Source organism: Monodon monoceros, unplaced genomic scaffold (assembly GCF_005190385.1).
Source record: "Monodon monoceros isolate NGI ecotype Baffin Bay Population unplaced genomic scaffold, NGI_Narwhal_1 Super_Scaffold_1, whole genome shotgun sequence".
Taxonomy (NCBI): Eukaryota; Metazoa; Chordata; class Mammalia; order Artiodactyla; family Monodontidae; genus Monodon; species Monodon monoceros.
Window position 1 is genome coordinate 22,898,799 of NW_021703765.1, and position 15,781 is coordinate 22,914,579.

At 36.5% G+C, this 15,781-nt stretch overlaps 1 protein-coding gene across 1 annotated transcript in view; it reads left to right on the top strand.

Moving 5' to 3' along the window:
* Positions 1 to 15,781, top strand: part of ACAA2 (acetyl-CoA acyltransferase 2) — a 43,599-nt gene that overhangs the window by 9,590 nt on the left and 18,228 nt on the right. Inside the window, exon 3 of the mRNA XM_029223442.1 lies at positions 3,261 to 3,389. Coding sequence (XP_029079275.1) covers positions 3,261 to 3,389 — 129 coding nt within the window. The remainder of the gene's footprint in view (positions 1 to 3,260; positions 3,390 to 15,781) is intronic.

A 15,781-nucleotide genomic window follows, 5' to 3' on the forward strand; every position in this document is an offset into this window, starting at 1 on the left:
TTTGATTTATTTTGATTTAATTTTTATATATGTTTTGAGGTACAGGTCCAAATTCATTCTTCTGCATGTGGCTATCCAGTTGTTCTAGCACTATTTGTTGAAAAGACTATTCTTTCTCCCATTGGATGGTCTTGGCACTGTTATGGAAAATCAGTTGACCATAGACACATGATGTTATTTTTGGACTCCCAGTTCTTTTCCACTGATCTATATGTCTATCTTTTTTATGTCAGTTCCACACTGTCTTGATCATCATTGCTTCTTTGTAAGTTTTGAAATCAAGAAATGTGAGTCCTCCTACTTAGTTATTCATTTCAAAGTTGTTTTGGCTATTCTGGGTCTCCTGCAGTTTGATAATTTTAGAATCTGTTTACCCATTTCTACAAAGAAGTCAGCTAAGATTCTGATAGAGATTGTTTTGAATCTGTAGGTCAATTGAAGGAATATTGCCATGAACATGGCATGTTTTTTCACTTGTATAAATCCTCTTTAATTTTTTCAACAATGTCTTAGAGTTGTCAGAATATGTTTTGCACTTCTTTTGTTAAATTTATTCTTAAGTATTTTATTCTTTTAGATGCTATTGTGAATGGAATTGTTATTTCATTTTCAGATTGTTCATTGCAAGTGTATAGAAATGCAGCTGATTTTTCAAAAAAAGAAATGCAATTGATTTCTATATATTAATTTTATATCCTGAAACCTTGAACTCATTTATTACTTCTAATCATTTTCTAGTTGATTACTTAGGATTTTTTATATATAACATTATGTCATCTGAGAGTAGAAATAGTTATGTTTCTTTCTTTCCAATCTGGATTTCTTTTATTTATGTATTTATTTTTCTTACCTAATTGCTCTGTCTAGAACCTCTGATGTTGAATGAAAGAGGCAAAAAATGGATATCCCTGTCTTGTTCCTGATATTGTGGGGAAAGCGTCCAGTCTTTCACCATTAAGTATGATTATATGGGTTTTTCTAGATGCCCTTTATCAGGTTGAGGAAGTTCTCTTCTTTTCCTAGGTTATTGAATGTTTTTATCATGAAAAGGTGTTGGATTTTGTCAAGTGCTTTTTCTATGTCAATTGAGATGATCGTATGATTTTTGTTTTTTATTCTGTTGATACATTGTGATATATTAATTGACTTTCAGGTGATGAAACAACCTTACATTTCTGGATGACCCTTACACTGGTCATGGCATATAATTCTTTTTGTACATTGCTGAATTCTGTTTGCTAGTATTTTGTTGGAGATTTTTATATCCATATTCATAAGAGATATTAATCTGTACTTTTTTGTGATGTCTTTGTCTGGTTTTGATATCAGGATAATTCTGGCTTCATGATGAGTTGGGAAGTGATCCTTTTCTATTTTTTAGGAAGAGTTTGTGAATAATTGGTATTGATGCTTCTTTAAATGTTTGGTAGAATTCAGTAATGAAGCCAGTCTGGGCTTTTTTGGTGAGTAGTGTTTTGATTACTAATGAATTCAGTCTTCACTTGTTATAGGTCTATTCATATTGTCTATTTTTCTTTGAGTTGGGTTCGGTAGTTTGTGTCTTTCTAGGCACTTGTCCTCTTTACCTAAATTATCTAATTTATTGGCACACAACTGTTCATGGTAGTCAATTCTCGTTATTCACAGTAGTTATGTTTTATATAGTTGCCGTGTACACCGAATTAGCAACTATTGAACCACTGCTCCCAGGGGAAACGACAGGGTGAGGTTCCTGTGAGCCTCCGGTCACAACATTTTTGTTAACTGATCAGTACATAACCTTGTTTTATATATGTTTCTATTTAAGGACACTGTATTTAATATATATTGTTGATTCATTAGCATTAAACTCACAGCCAACAGCACTATCACTCATGCCTGAATGAAGTTTATCTAACACATATTTTCTCTGTGAGGCACGTCACTGCCTTCTTGCACTTAGGGATACTGGAGAGCAAGGACTTCAGCATTATATACTTGGGGGCCATTTTAAACAGTAAAATCGCCCACAAGAAGCACAAAAATGCATAAAACTAAATAGACTGCAGGAAGATCACTGTTTCTAGGATGAGAGCTGAAGCAAGAAGGCAGTGCCCCCTTGTTCATCCTTAGCTAGGAACGTGCATAACAGGCAGCTAAAATTTTTCTCCACTCTGCACATGTCTGCAAATGACCACAAAAGTGCTGCAAGTATTGATTTTGGGGGTTACAAATAAATTTTAGCAAGTAGGTGAATTTGCAAGTATATAATCTACACATAATAAGAATCGACTATATTTTGAACTTATATATTTATGTCCTGCCTATTTTGAGAGGTGTTAAGGTTCTTGGTGTTAAAGGCACTAATGTACCTTTATTGTAGAGAGAGCTAAAGCAAATTTGATAAAACGTAAAGAATTGGTCCATCAAGGTAACTTTAGGGTGTTCATTGTACTATTCTTGTAACTTTACATTTTATCAAATTTGCTTTAGCTTTCTCTACAATAGAAGCTGTTGTTATTGTTAAAAAGAAAAAAAAAGTTGTTTCATCCCTTCTTACTCAAAGTGTGTGGTCCTTGGACCAGCAACATTGGCCTCACCAAGGCAGTGGTTAGAAATGCAGAATCTCAGGTAGTCCTAGACCTATTTACTGAGAACCTACATTTTAACAAGATGCCCCAGTATGCATTTTAAAGTTTGGGAAGCAGTAGTCTAGTCCCACCTCTTATTCTCCTGACCATTGTTCATCTCTCCCCTTCCTAGGTCAGCCAGCCTCAGCCTTGGTTACACATTACAATCACCTGGGTGCTATTAAAAGTAACTACTGATGCATGTGGCCACCTCCAGCCTTTCTGGTTTAATTGGTTTGGTTAGGAGCTTGAGCATCACTGTGTTAATAAAGCTTCCTCGGTTATTCCACTGTGCAGCCAAGGTTGAGAACCATAGCCTCTAATGCTTCCTCTGTTAAAGAACGTACTACTTCAAGATAGCGTATTCCATTTTTAAACAGTTCTAATTGTTATGAAATTCTGTGTTCTACTGAGGATTTAATATAAGGATTTCTCATACTTTGTTTAAAATCGAGTTGGCCGAATTACAGTTTTTATTCCAATCATTAACACGTATTATATAAAATATCCTGTACCTGTATGCATTGTGTCCTACCTTAGAGCCATATAATTTATAATTTTTGAAAAATTGTGAACATTTTACTATATTGTGTCCTTCTTCTTAATTCCTAGATATATAGAGGAAATTCTTTTTCTTTCCCTCTGTTCCAGACTTCTTCAGATGCTATATACTTGGCAAGACATGTTGGTTTGCGTGTGGGAATCCCAAAAGAGACCCCAGCTGTCACTGTTAATAGGCTCTGTGGCTCCGGTTTCCAGTCCATTGTGAATGGATGTCAGGTATAGGTAACATCTTATTTAATTCTCTGAAAATATTAATAGTTATTAGAGGAAATGCCTCACTTCAATATAACACTGTAGGTTTTTAATTTTATAGTACTTATTAGGAGAGGTCAATATTTAATTTTTCTTGGAAAAATATTCATAGAAAATAGTTTCTTAAAAGCTAGTAATGAACCTTGAAAACATTATGCTAAATGGAATAAGCCAGTCACAAAAGGACAAATACTGTTTGAGTCCACTTATATGAGATCCCTCAAGTGGTCAGATTCAGAGAGACAGAAAGTAGAATGGGGATTGTTGGGGCTGGTGGGGAAGAGAGAATGGGGAGTTAGTGTTTAGTGGGTATGGGGTTTCAGTTTGGAAATTGAAAAAGACTTCTGGAGATGGATGGTGGTTGGTTGCATAACAGTGTGAACGTACTTAATGACCTGTATACTTAAAATTGGTTAGAATGGTAAATTTTATGTTATGTGTATTTTATCACAGTTTTTAAAAAGCTAGTCATGACTGTCATTCTTATTGAGTGCTTCCTATGTGCCAGACACTGTGCACATAGATTTACATTCAATATCTCATTTAATCTTCACAACTGTCCTATGAGGCAAGAACTATTGTTCCCATTTTACAGGCAAGGAAACTGATTATTAAAGGCATTAAGGTTACTAAGTTGTAGAGGAAGAATCTGAACCCAGGTCTGTGAGAGTGCCGGGCAAGGCAGTTTGAAACACTGAATAAAGACTCTAAGATGAGGATGGGAGCTGGAGAATTTAGAGGATGATAAGAAATGTATTTTATTACAAAGGAACTGAATGATACTATTGATAGAAGTACAAACTAGCATAATCTCTTCAAGGGATAGTTGGGCAAATACATTTGTTCCCTTGAGCATAAGGAAAAGGGATATAGTAAAATCTAAGTTGTCAAAGTCTTCATGTTATTACAAAATAAAAGATAAAACTTTGTAATGAATAAATCACTTTCAGGTTAATTTATTTCTGTAACAATATATCAGGTAGTGACCCTGATTTTCCTAGCAGTCATTTTAAACATCAGGCTCTTGGAGGGTTTTTTGTTTTTCTTTTTTCCCTCCAGATTTAAAGTGATTTATTTTCTAATAATAAAAACGTAACATGTTCATTATGGGGATTTTAGAAAAATAGAGAAGAAAAAAAATAAAAGTACCCTAAATTCCTACCTCTAGAGAAGGTCACTGTGTGAATTTTAGATATATATTTAAATAAATAATTGGGTACTTAGATTACATAATTTTTTACTTCATATCTCAACTTTTTTCTAATTCTTTCTTCCTCAGTCATTCCTGATGACTTTTGGAAGACTCCTTAGACCCGGTCTTTTTCCTTTTGGCTTAGGGATGAGCAAACTACAGCCCATTGGCAAATCTTGCCTGCTGCTTGTTCTTCTACAGCCTACAAGTTAAGAATATTTTTTACATTTTTAAATAGTTAAAAAATTAAGTGAAGAATAGTATTTTATGACACATGAAAATTATATGAAATTTAAATGCAAGTGTCCATAAATGAAGTTTTATCGGAACACAGTTACACTCATTTTATAACTGTGTTATCAAAGTTTTTCTGTTAGGTTACAAGATTCATAAACCTCTCTTGTTTCTGGAACCTCTCTCAGGCTAAGCTTTGAGGAAGAGAATCAGTAGCCATATTAGTTTGCCATTTAATTTAAAATTGTACATTTATCTTTAACTTGCAAAAACTTGGTTAATTATTGGTACTGAAAAAGTCCTCGTTTTTATAAAATTTTTGTTATAGGCATTTTTAATGTCTTCATAAAACCTCAGAGCTATAACATTGTTAATTATGCTTATTGTTGAAATAACATTGAGGTAAATGTTTTGATAGTGTACCCATGTAACAAGGGGTTTATAATATTTTAATTGCATAAATTTTAGTAATCAGAACTTTCACTGGACATTTGATACAGAATTGAAGGACAACTTGGCTCATTTACTAATCAATTTTGTTCATTTATAAGGGGCAAAATCAACTTATTTTCTTGTTTCTTTATATTACTGGACAGTCGTTCCTCAAATTTCAATAAGCTTCAATTTCATTTCCTGAATTCAGCCTCTGGGGTGCTGCACGGCTGTTGTAAAAATAACAGCAATTACATGTACAACCAGTGCAATGAAATATCCAGGAGCATGTTGAGTGTAGCTGCAGACAAGTGATTGATAAGCTGCAATTAGTAACATGCTATTTTTCGTGTAAATGTACAAAAACTAGTTATACGAGTTCACCTTTGATTTTCTTTGAGAACTTATACAGAACATTCCTAAAACATACATTTACAAACTTTACAATATGTTAAATAATTTATGGTTCAGGTTCATCTGTATACTGCTTTTTTTTTTTTTTTTTAATTATAACCATAGACAGCCGGTCACACAAAAGCTACAGATCACCACAACGAGATGCATGCAAATCTTGAATTCTTAGAGGATTTTTTTTAAAGATTAAACTTTCTTTTTAACCCATTATATAATAAAGAGAACAAGCTGATCAGGATAGATGACTCCATAAATCTCTCTAATTATTTCACACTAAAAGTAAAATTTGAATCTACTTTATTAACAAAAAAGCAAAGGTACATGCAGAATCCTCAACTGTAGCGTGTATTATCACACCACAATGTTAAATGTAGCTATTTTAACTGCACAACTTTTGGCAGCTAAAGCTGCATATATTATCCCACACGGATGATAGAAGGAGGCCAATCTTAACATATGCAAAGGAAATTCACAGCTTCAATAATATTCATTGCGATAGTTAATAACTCTGAAATTTCAAAACATTTTCTATTTTTTCTAATCTGAATCATCATGAATCAGGTTCCAATTTTTTCTCTTTTAGTCCTTAGAGAAAATAAATATTAGCTGGACCCTGGTGAAAACTCATTCTTTAACTCGGTCTGTAAAATAACATCTTGATCTTGATGAAAATGAACTAGGTCTAAATATACAGCTTTGGGGATTTCCTCAACTCCTTTTCATTTTGTCAATGTCTTTTTAAATTGTGGAAGTCAAATATAGACTTTGTTCTGAGCCATATGACTTGGAATTTTGTTCAAATGGAATCAAATTTGAATTAGGAACAAATTAATCTAATCTACTTTTATTACAGGTGTAGGCATACTACATACACAAGCTTCCATCATTGTCAAATATAGTAACATAATGCTATGGATGATAACTAGGATTGTCCTATTCTGAATCCATATAAATGAATGGTCTGCTTGTTTTGATATAACAAAATGTGGAAAATGTCTTAAAAATCGCATTTTCAAAAATAGATAGGAATATAAATCTAATTAATGTAATATATATTATAGCGGAGTAGGAGAGAATCAAGATGATTAAATGTTTCCGTAACCTCAAGGTAAGATTTTACTCCTCTGCCTAACACTACTAAATTCTTCCCTTTAAAACACAGGAACATTGTTATTACTAAATTTTCTGAGGGACTAGGCTAAATGCAGTTTCATCATTAATGTTATATTCATATTTAAGTATGACTCTAAGAAGAATATTGCTCTGACTTCTTTTAATACTATTGTTCCTGAGCCTTTAAGTCTTAAATTTCTGGTGGTTTCTTCAAGGCACTTAGATTTTATACACTGTCTTACTAAATATTGGGAAACAACAACACTAATAATGATTATTACTCTTGATTCCTTTGTGGTTGGAAAGAAAATTTGTGTGAAATTGACCTTGAACAACTTTCCACCAAGGAAATCATGTTTTTAGGCTTTTGTTGCTATTAATTTTACCCTTTCTTCAGCATACTTAGCTCATATGTTTTGCTTTTTCACCAAGCTTATAGCAAAGATGAATTGCTTGGCCAATTATCATATATGTGATGGCAGGACTGGTAAGACAAGAGAGGGAAAAAGTATATAAAAAAAGAGATTGGCATAATAGAGAATGAAAGTGGTACTTATATATTGATAACTGTATCCCTCCTTAAATGAGTTTGAGATCAGACAGAATTTTCCTTTGCTACTGTCTATATTTTATCACAGCTATAAATTTTGAGACCTTACGTGATTTTCATTACTGTAATGGGACAAAATATTTTATATTTACATTCTTGGGTTGGAGTCCATTTTGCTTTATAAAATGGGTGTATTCAAAATAGTAATTTATTTATTTATTTATTTAAACGTCTTTATTGGAGTATAATTGCTTTACAATGGTGTGTTAGTTTCTACTTCATAACAAAGTGAATCAGTTATACATACACAAATGTTACCATATCTCTTCCTCCTTGCGTCTCCCTCCCTCCCACCCTCCCTATCCCACCCCTCTAGGTGGTCACAAAGCACCTAGCTGATCTCCCTGTGCTATGCGGCTGCTTCCCACTAGCTATCTATTTTACGTTTGGTAGTGTATATATGTCCATGCCACTCTCTCACTTTGTCACAGCTTACCCTTCCCCCTCCCCATATCCTCAAGTCCATTCTCTAGTAGGTCTGTGTCTTTATTCCTGTCTTGCCCCTAGGTTCTTCATGACCTTCTTTTTTTTTTTTTTTTCTTAGATTCCATATGTATGTGTTAGCATACGGTATTTGTTTTTCTCTTACTAACTTCACTCTGCATGACAGACTCTAGGTCCATCCACCTCACTACAAATAACTCAGTTTCGTTTCCTTTTATGGCTGAGTAATATTCCATTGTATATATGTGCCACATCTTCTTTATCCATTCATCTGTTGATGGACACTTAGGTTGCTTCCATGTCCTGGCTATTGTAAATAGAGCTGCAATGAATATTTTGGTACATGACTCTTTCTGAATTATGGTTTTCTCAGGGTATATGCCCAGTAGTGGGATTGCTGGGTCATATGGTAGTTCTATGTTTAGTTTTTTAAGGAACCTCCATACTGTTCTCCATAGTGGCTGTATCCATTTACATTCCCACCAGCAGTGCAAGAGTGTTCCCTTTTCACCACACCCTCTCCAGCATTTACTGTTTCTAGATTTTTTTGATGATGGCCATTCTGACCAGTGTGAGATGATATCTCATTGTAGTTTTGATTTGCATTTCCTAATGATTAATGATGTTGAGCATTCTTTCATGTGTTTGTTGGCAATCTGTATATCTTCTTTGGAGAAATGTCTATTTAGGTCTTCGGCCCATTTTTGGATTGAGTTGTTTGTTTTTTTGATATTGAGCTGCATGAGCTGCTTGTAAATTTTGGAGATTAATCCTTTGTCAGTTGCTTCATTTGCAAATATTTTCTCCCATTATGAGGGTTGTCTTTTGGCCTTGTTTATGGTTTCCTTTGCTGTGCAAAAGCTTTGCAGTTTCATTAGGTCCCATTTGTTTATTTTCGGTTTTATTTACATTTCTCTAGGAGGTGGGTCAAAAAGGATCTTGCTGGGATTTATGTCATAGAGTGTTCTGCCTATGTTTTCCTCTAAGAGTTTGATAGTGTCTGGCCTTACATTTAGGTCTTTAATCCACTTTGAGTTTATTTTTGTATATGATGTTAGGGAGTGTTCTAATTTCATACTTTTACATGTACCTGTCCAGTTTTCCCAGCACCACTTATTGAAGAGGCTGTTTTTTCTCCACTGTATATTCTTGCCTCCTTTATCAAAGATAAGGTGGCCATATGTGCGTGGCTTTATCTCTGGGCTTTCTATCCTGTTCCATTGTTCTATATTTCTGTTTTTGTGCCAGTACCGTACTGTCTTGATTACTATAGCTTTGTAGTATAGTCTGAAGTCAGGGACCCTGATTCCTCCAGCTCCATTTTTCATTCTCAAGAGTGCTTTGGCTATTCGGGGTCTTTTGTGTTTCCATACAAATTGTGAAATTTTTTGTTCACGTTCTGTGAAAAATGCCAGTGGTAGTTTGATAGGGATTGCATTAAATCTGTAGATTGCTTTAGGTAGTAGAGTCATTTTCACAATGTTGATTCTTCCAATCCAAGAACATGGTATATCTCTCCATCTATTTGTATCATCTTTAATTTCTTTCAACAGTGTCTTATAATTTTCTGCATACAGGTCTTTTGTCTCCTTAGGTAGGTTTATTCCTAGATATTTTATTCTTTTTTTTGTTGCAATGGTAAATGGGAGTGTTTTCTTAATTTCACTTTCAGATTTTTCATCATTAGTGTATAGGAATGCAAGAGATTTCTGTGCATTAATTTTGTATCCTGTTACTTTACCAAATTCATTGATTAGCTCTAGTAGTTTTCTGGTAGCATCTTTAGGATTCTCTATATATAGTATCATGTCATCTGCAAACAGTGACAGCTTTAGTTCTTCTTTTCCAATTTGGATTCCTTTTATTTCTTTTTCTTCTCTGATTGCTGTGGCTAAAACTTCCGAAACTATGTTGAATAATAGTGGTGAGAGTGGGCAACCTTGTCTTGTTCCTGATCTTAGTGGGAATGGTTTCAGTTTTTCACCATTGAGGACGATGTTGGCTGTGGGTTTGTCATATATGGCCTTTATTATGTTGAGGAAAGTTCCCTCTATGCCTACTTTCTGCATGGTTTTTATCATAAATTGGTGTTGAATTTTGTCGAAAGCTTTCTCTGCATCGATTGAGATGATCATATGGTTTTTCCCTTCAATTTGTTAATGTGGTGTATCACATTGATTGATTTGTGTATATTGAAGAATCTTGCATTCCTGGAATAAACCCCACTTGATCATGGTGTATGATCCTTTTAATGTGCTGTTGGATACTGTTTGCTAGTATTTTGTGAGGATTTTTGCATCTATGTTCATCAGTGATATTGGCCTGTAGTTTTCTCTCTTTGTGACATCTTTGTCTGGTTTTGGTATCAGGGTGATGGTGGCCTCATAGAATGAGTTTGGGAGCGTTCCTCTCTCTGCTGTATTTTGGAAGAGTTTGAGAAGGATAGGGGTTAGGTCTTCTCTAAATGTTTGATAGAATTTGCCTGTGAAGCCATCTGGTCCTGGGCTTTTGTTTGTTGGAAGATTTTTAATCACAGTTTCAGTTTCAGTGCTTGTGATTGGTCTGTTTATATTTTCTATTTCTTCCTGGTTCAGTCTCGGGAGGTTGTGCATTTCTACGAATGTGTCCATTTCTTCCAGGTTGTCCATTTAAGTGACATACAGTAGTTGCTTGTAGCAGTCTCTCATGATCTTTTGTATTTCTGCAGTGTCAGTTGTTACTTCTCCTTTTTCATTTCTAATTTTGTTGATCTGAGTCTTCTCCCTTTTTTTCTTGATGAGTCTGGCTAATGGTTTATCAATTTTGTTTATCTTCTCAAAGAACCAGCTTTCAGTTTTATTGATCTTTACTATTGTTTCCTTCATGTCTTTTTCATTAATTTCTGATCTGATCTTTATGATTTCTTTCCTTCTTTGGTTTGAGGAACAAAAAACTTTGGGTTCTTCTTTGTTCTGCTTTCTCTAATTGCTTTAGGTGTAAGGTTAGGTTGTTTATTTGAGACTCTCCTTGTTTCTTTTTTTTTTTTTGCGGTACGCGGGCCTCTCACTGTTGTGGCCTCGCCCATTGCAGAGCACAGGCTCCAGACACGCAGGCCCAGTGGCCATGGCACATGCGCCCAGCCGCTCTGTAGCATGTAGGATCTTCCCAGACCGGGGCACGAACCCGTGTCCCCTACATCGGCAGGTGGACTCTCAATCACTGCGCCACCAGGGAAGCCCTCTCCTTGTTTCTTGAGGTAGGATTGTATTGCTATAAACTTCCCTCTTAGAACTGCTTTTGCTGCATTCCATAGGTTTTGAGTCATCATGTTTTCATTGTCATTTGTTTCTAGGTATTTTTTGATCTCCTCTTTGATTTCTTCAGTGATATCTTGGTTATTTAGTAGCGTATTGTTTAGCCTCCATGTGTTTGTATTTTTTACAGTTTTTTTCCTGTAGTTGGTATCTAGTATAGCATTGTGGTCGGAAAAGATACTTGAGACTATTTCAGTCTTCTTAAATTTACTGAGGCTTAATTTGTGGCCCAAGATATGATCTATCCTGGAGAATGTTCCAGGAGCACTTGAGAAGAAAGTGTATTCTGTTGTTTTTGGAAGGAATGTCCTAAGTATCAATTAAGTTCATCTGGTCTAATGTGTCATTTAAAGCTTGTGTTTCCTTATTTATTTTCATTTTGGATGATTCTTGAAAGTGGGGTGTTAAAGTCCCCTACTATTTTTGTGTTACTGTTGATTTCCCATTTTATGGTTGTTAGCATTTGCCTTGAGATGCTCCAATGTTGGGTGCATAAATATTTACAATTGTTATATCTTCTTCTTGGATTGATCCCTTGATCATTATGTAGTGTCCTACTTTGTCTCTTGTAATAGCCTTTAATTTAAAGTCTATTTTGTCTGGTATGAGTATTGCTACTCCAGCTTTCTTCTGACTTCCATTTGCATGGAGTATCTTTTTCCATCCCCTCACTTTCAGTCTGTATGTGTCCCTAGGTCTGAAGTGGGTCTCTTGTGGACAACATATATACGGGTCTTGTTTTTGTATCCATTCAGCCAGTCTGTGTCTTTTGGTTGGAGCTTTTAATCCATTTACATTTAAGGTAATTATCGATATGTATGTTCCTATTACCACTTTCTTGTTTTGGATTTGTTTTGTAGGTCTTTTCCTTCTCTTGTGTTTCCTGCCTAGAGAAATTCCTTTAGCATTTGTTTTAAAGCTGGTTTGATGGTGCTGAATTCTCTTAACTTTTGCTTGTCTGTAAAGGTTTTAATTTCTCCATCGAATCTGAATGACATCCTTGCTGGGTAGAGTAATCTTGGTTGTAGGTTTTTCCCTTTCATCACTTTAAATACGTCCTGCCACTCCCTTCTGGTTTACAGAGTTTATGCTGAAAGATCAGCTGTTAACCTTATGGGAATTCTGTTGTATGTTATTTGTTGCTTTTCCCTTGCTGCTTTTAATATTTTTTCTTTGTATTTAACTTTTGACACCTTGATTGAATAGTGTCTTGGCATGTTTCTCCTTGGATTTATCCTGTATGGGACTCTCTGTGCTTCCTGGACTTGATTGACTATTTCCTTTCCCATGTTAGGGAAGCTTTCGACTATAATCTCTTCAAGTATTTTCTCAGATGCTTTATTTTTCTATTCTTCTTCTGGGGCCCCTATAACTCAAATGTTGGTACTTTTAATGTTGTCCCAGAGGTCTCTGAGACTGTCCTCAATTCCTTTCATTCTTTTTTGTTTATTCTGCCCTGAGGCAGTTATTTCCACTATTTTATCTTCCAGGTCACTTATCCATTCTTCTGCCTCAGTTATTCTGCTATTGATTCCTTCTAGAGAATTTTAAATTTCATTTATTGTGTTCTTCATCATTTTTTGTTTGCTCTTTAGTTCTTCTACGTCCTTGTTAAATGTTTCTTGTATTTTCTCCATTGTATTTCCAAGATTGTGGATCATCTTTACTATCATTACTCTGAATTCTTTTTCAGGTAGGCTGCCTATTTCCTCTTCATTTGTTTGGTCTGGTGGGTTTTTACCTCGCTTCTTCATCTGCTGCATATTTCTGTTTTCTCATTTTGTTTAACTTACTGTGTTTGCGGTCTCCTTTTTTCAGGCTGCAGGTTCATAGTTCCCATTGTTTTTGGTGTCTCTCCCCAGTGGGTGAGGTTGGTTCAGTGGCTTGTGTAGGCTTCCTGGTGGAGGGGACTGGTGCCTGTGTTCTGGTGGGTGGGGCTGGATCTTGTCTCTCTGGTGGGCAGGGCCACGTCTGGTGGTGTGTTTTGGGGTGTCTGTGAACTTAGTATGACTTTAGGCAGCCTCTCTGCTAATGGGTGAGGTTGTGTTCCTGTCTTGTTTAGCATGGAGCATCCAGCACTGGAGCTTGCTGACCATTGGATGGAGCTGGGTCTTAGTGTTGAGATGGAGATCTCTGGGAGACCTCTCGCCGACTGATATCATGTGGGACCGGGAGGTCTCTGGTGATCCAATGTCCTGGACTCAGCTCTCCCACCTCAGAGGCTCTGGCCTGACACCTGGCCAGAGCACTGAGTCCTTGCCAGCCACACGGCTCAGAAGAAAAGGAAGAAAAAAAAGGGAAGAAAAATATACATTTATATATATATATATATATATATATACATAATATATATATATATGTATACATAATATATATATTATATATATATTTATATATATATTATATATATAAACAAATAAAAATTTTTAAAAATTAAAAAAAAAAAAGAAGAGAGCAACCAAACCAATAAACAAATCCACCAATGGTAACAAGCACTAAAAGCTAAACTAAGATAAACATAAAAATCGGGAAAGGAAGAAAAAAAAGGAAGAAAAGAAAGAAAAAAAAGGGAAGCTAAACTAAGATAAACATAAAAGCTAAACTAAGATAAACATAAAAATCAGGAAAGGAAGAAAAAAAGGAAGAAAAGGAAGAAAAAAGAGAAGAAAAAAAAATATATTTTTATATATATAATATATATATTATATATATTATATATGTATATAAAATCAAATAAAAATTTTAAAAAATTAAAAAAAAAGAAGAGAGCAACCAAACCAATAAACAAATGCACCAATGATAACAAGCACTAAAAGCTAAACTAAGATAAACATAAAAATCAGAAATAAATCAGTTGCAGAAAGTAAACCCCAAGTCTACAGTTGCTCCCAAAGTCCACTGCGTCAGTTTTGGGAACATTTGTTGTCTCTTCAGTTATTCCACAGATGCAGGTACATCAAGTTGATTGTGGAGATTTAATCCGCTGCTCCTGAGGCTGCTGGGAGAGATTTCCCTTTCTCTTCTTTGTTCGCACAACTCCTGGGGCTCAGCTTTGGTTTTGGCCCCGCCTCTGCGTGTAGGCCACCCTCAGGCATCTGTTCCCGCCCAGACAGGAGGGGGTGAAAGCAGCGGCTGACTAGGGCTCTCTTGCTCACTCAGGCCGGGGAGAGGAAGGGGCGTGTTAGTCATAATTGGAATGCCAGGCGAGCCCATGGCAGCAGAGGCTGGCATGACATTGTAACAGCCCGAGGCACGCTGTATGTTCTCCTGGGGAAGTTGTCCCTGGATCTCAGGACCCTGTCAGTGGCAGGCTGCACAGGCTCCTGGGGGGGTGTGAGTAGTGACTTGTGCTTGCACACAGGATTCTTGGTGGCAGCGGCAGCAGCGTTTGCAGTTCATGTCCGTCTCTGGGATCTGAGCTGATAGCCGTGGCTCAAGCCCTTCTCTGGAGCTCGCTTAGGCAGTGCTCTGCCTTCTGTGGGCACATGGGGAAGGAATCCCCTCTTCTCGCACACCCTGAAACAATGGTATCTTCTGTCTTAGGCAGTTCCAGACTTTTTCCCAGACTCCCGCCTGGCTAGCCGTGGTGCGCTAGCCCCTTAAGGCTGTGTTCACGCCGCCAACCCCAGTCCTCTCCCTGCGTTCCGACCGAAGCCTGAGCCTCAGCTCCCAGCCCTGCCCGCCCCGGAGGGTGAGCAGACAAGCCTCAGGCTGGTGAGTGCCGGTCGGCACTGATCCTCTGTGCGGGACTCTCTCCTCTTTGCCCTCCGCACCTCTGTTGCTGCCCTCTCCTCCGTGGCTCCGAAGCTTCCCCCCTCCGCCATCCGCAGTCTCTGCCTGCAAGGGGCTTCTAGTGTGTGGAAACTTTTCCTTCTTCACAGCTCCCTCCCCGAGGTGCAGGTCCCATCCTTATTCTTTTGTCTCTGTTTTTTCTTTTTTCTTTTGCCCTACCCAGGTACGTCAGGACTTTCTTGCCTTTTGGAAAGTCTGAGGTCTTCTGCCAGCATTCTGTAGGTGTTCTGTAGGAGCTGTTCCACATGTAGATATATTTTTGATGTATTTCTGGGGAGGAAGGTGATCTCCACGTCTTACTCCTCCGCCATCTTGAAGGTCTCTCTCCTGGAGGGTTGTTCTTTGCTGTTTTTCTGAGAAGTGCAAATAGTAGAAAAATTTGGAAGAATGAAACAGGTTCCTCTTTATGAGTCCTCTAGGTTAACCTAGTTCTTATAAATCTGTGGTCTCCTTCAGATTCATCCATTAATAGGGTAAATTTTACTTTTGCCTTTTTAAAGGATTTATTCTTTATTATCTGCTGGCAATCTGTACATTTATATCAGACATTAATATCTATGCTAATTTTCAATATTTGTATTGAGTTAAGAATTACCATTCCTCGTCAAAATGTAGGTAGGATTTGTTACTTCTGCACGAATGATTGAAGTCTGTTCGGTTTTTTTTCTCCTTGTATCTTGGGAATGGATATTTTAGCATTTGCTTTGCAATTACTTTACAAATATTTCCCTTTGAGACACTGTAATGGGGAAGTTTTACTGTTTAGCGAGGGTATGTTGCTTATTAGCTTTACTGTTGGTTTACTGCTTAATACATACTTTTAAGTACATAC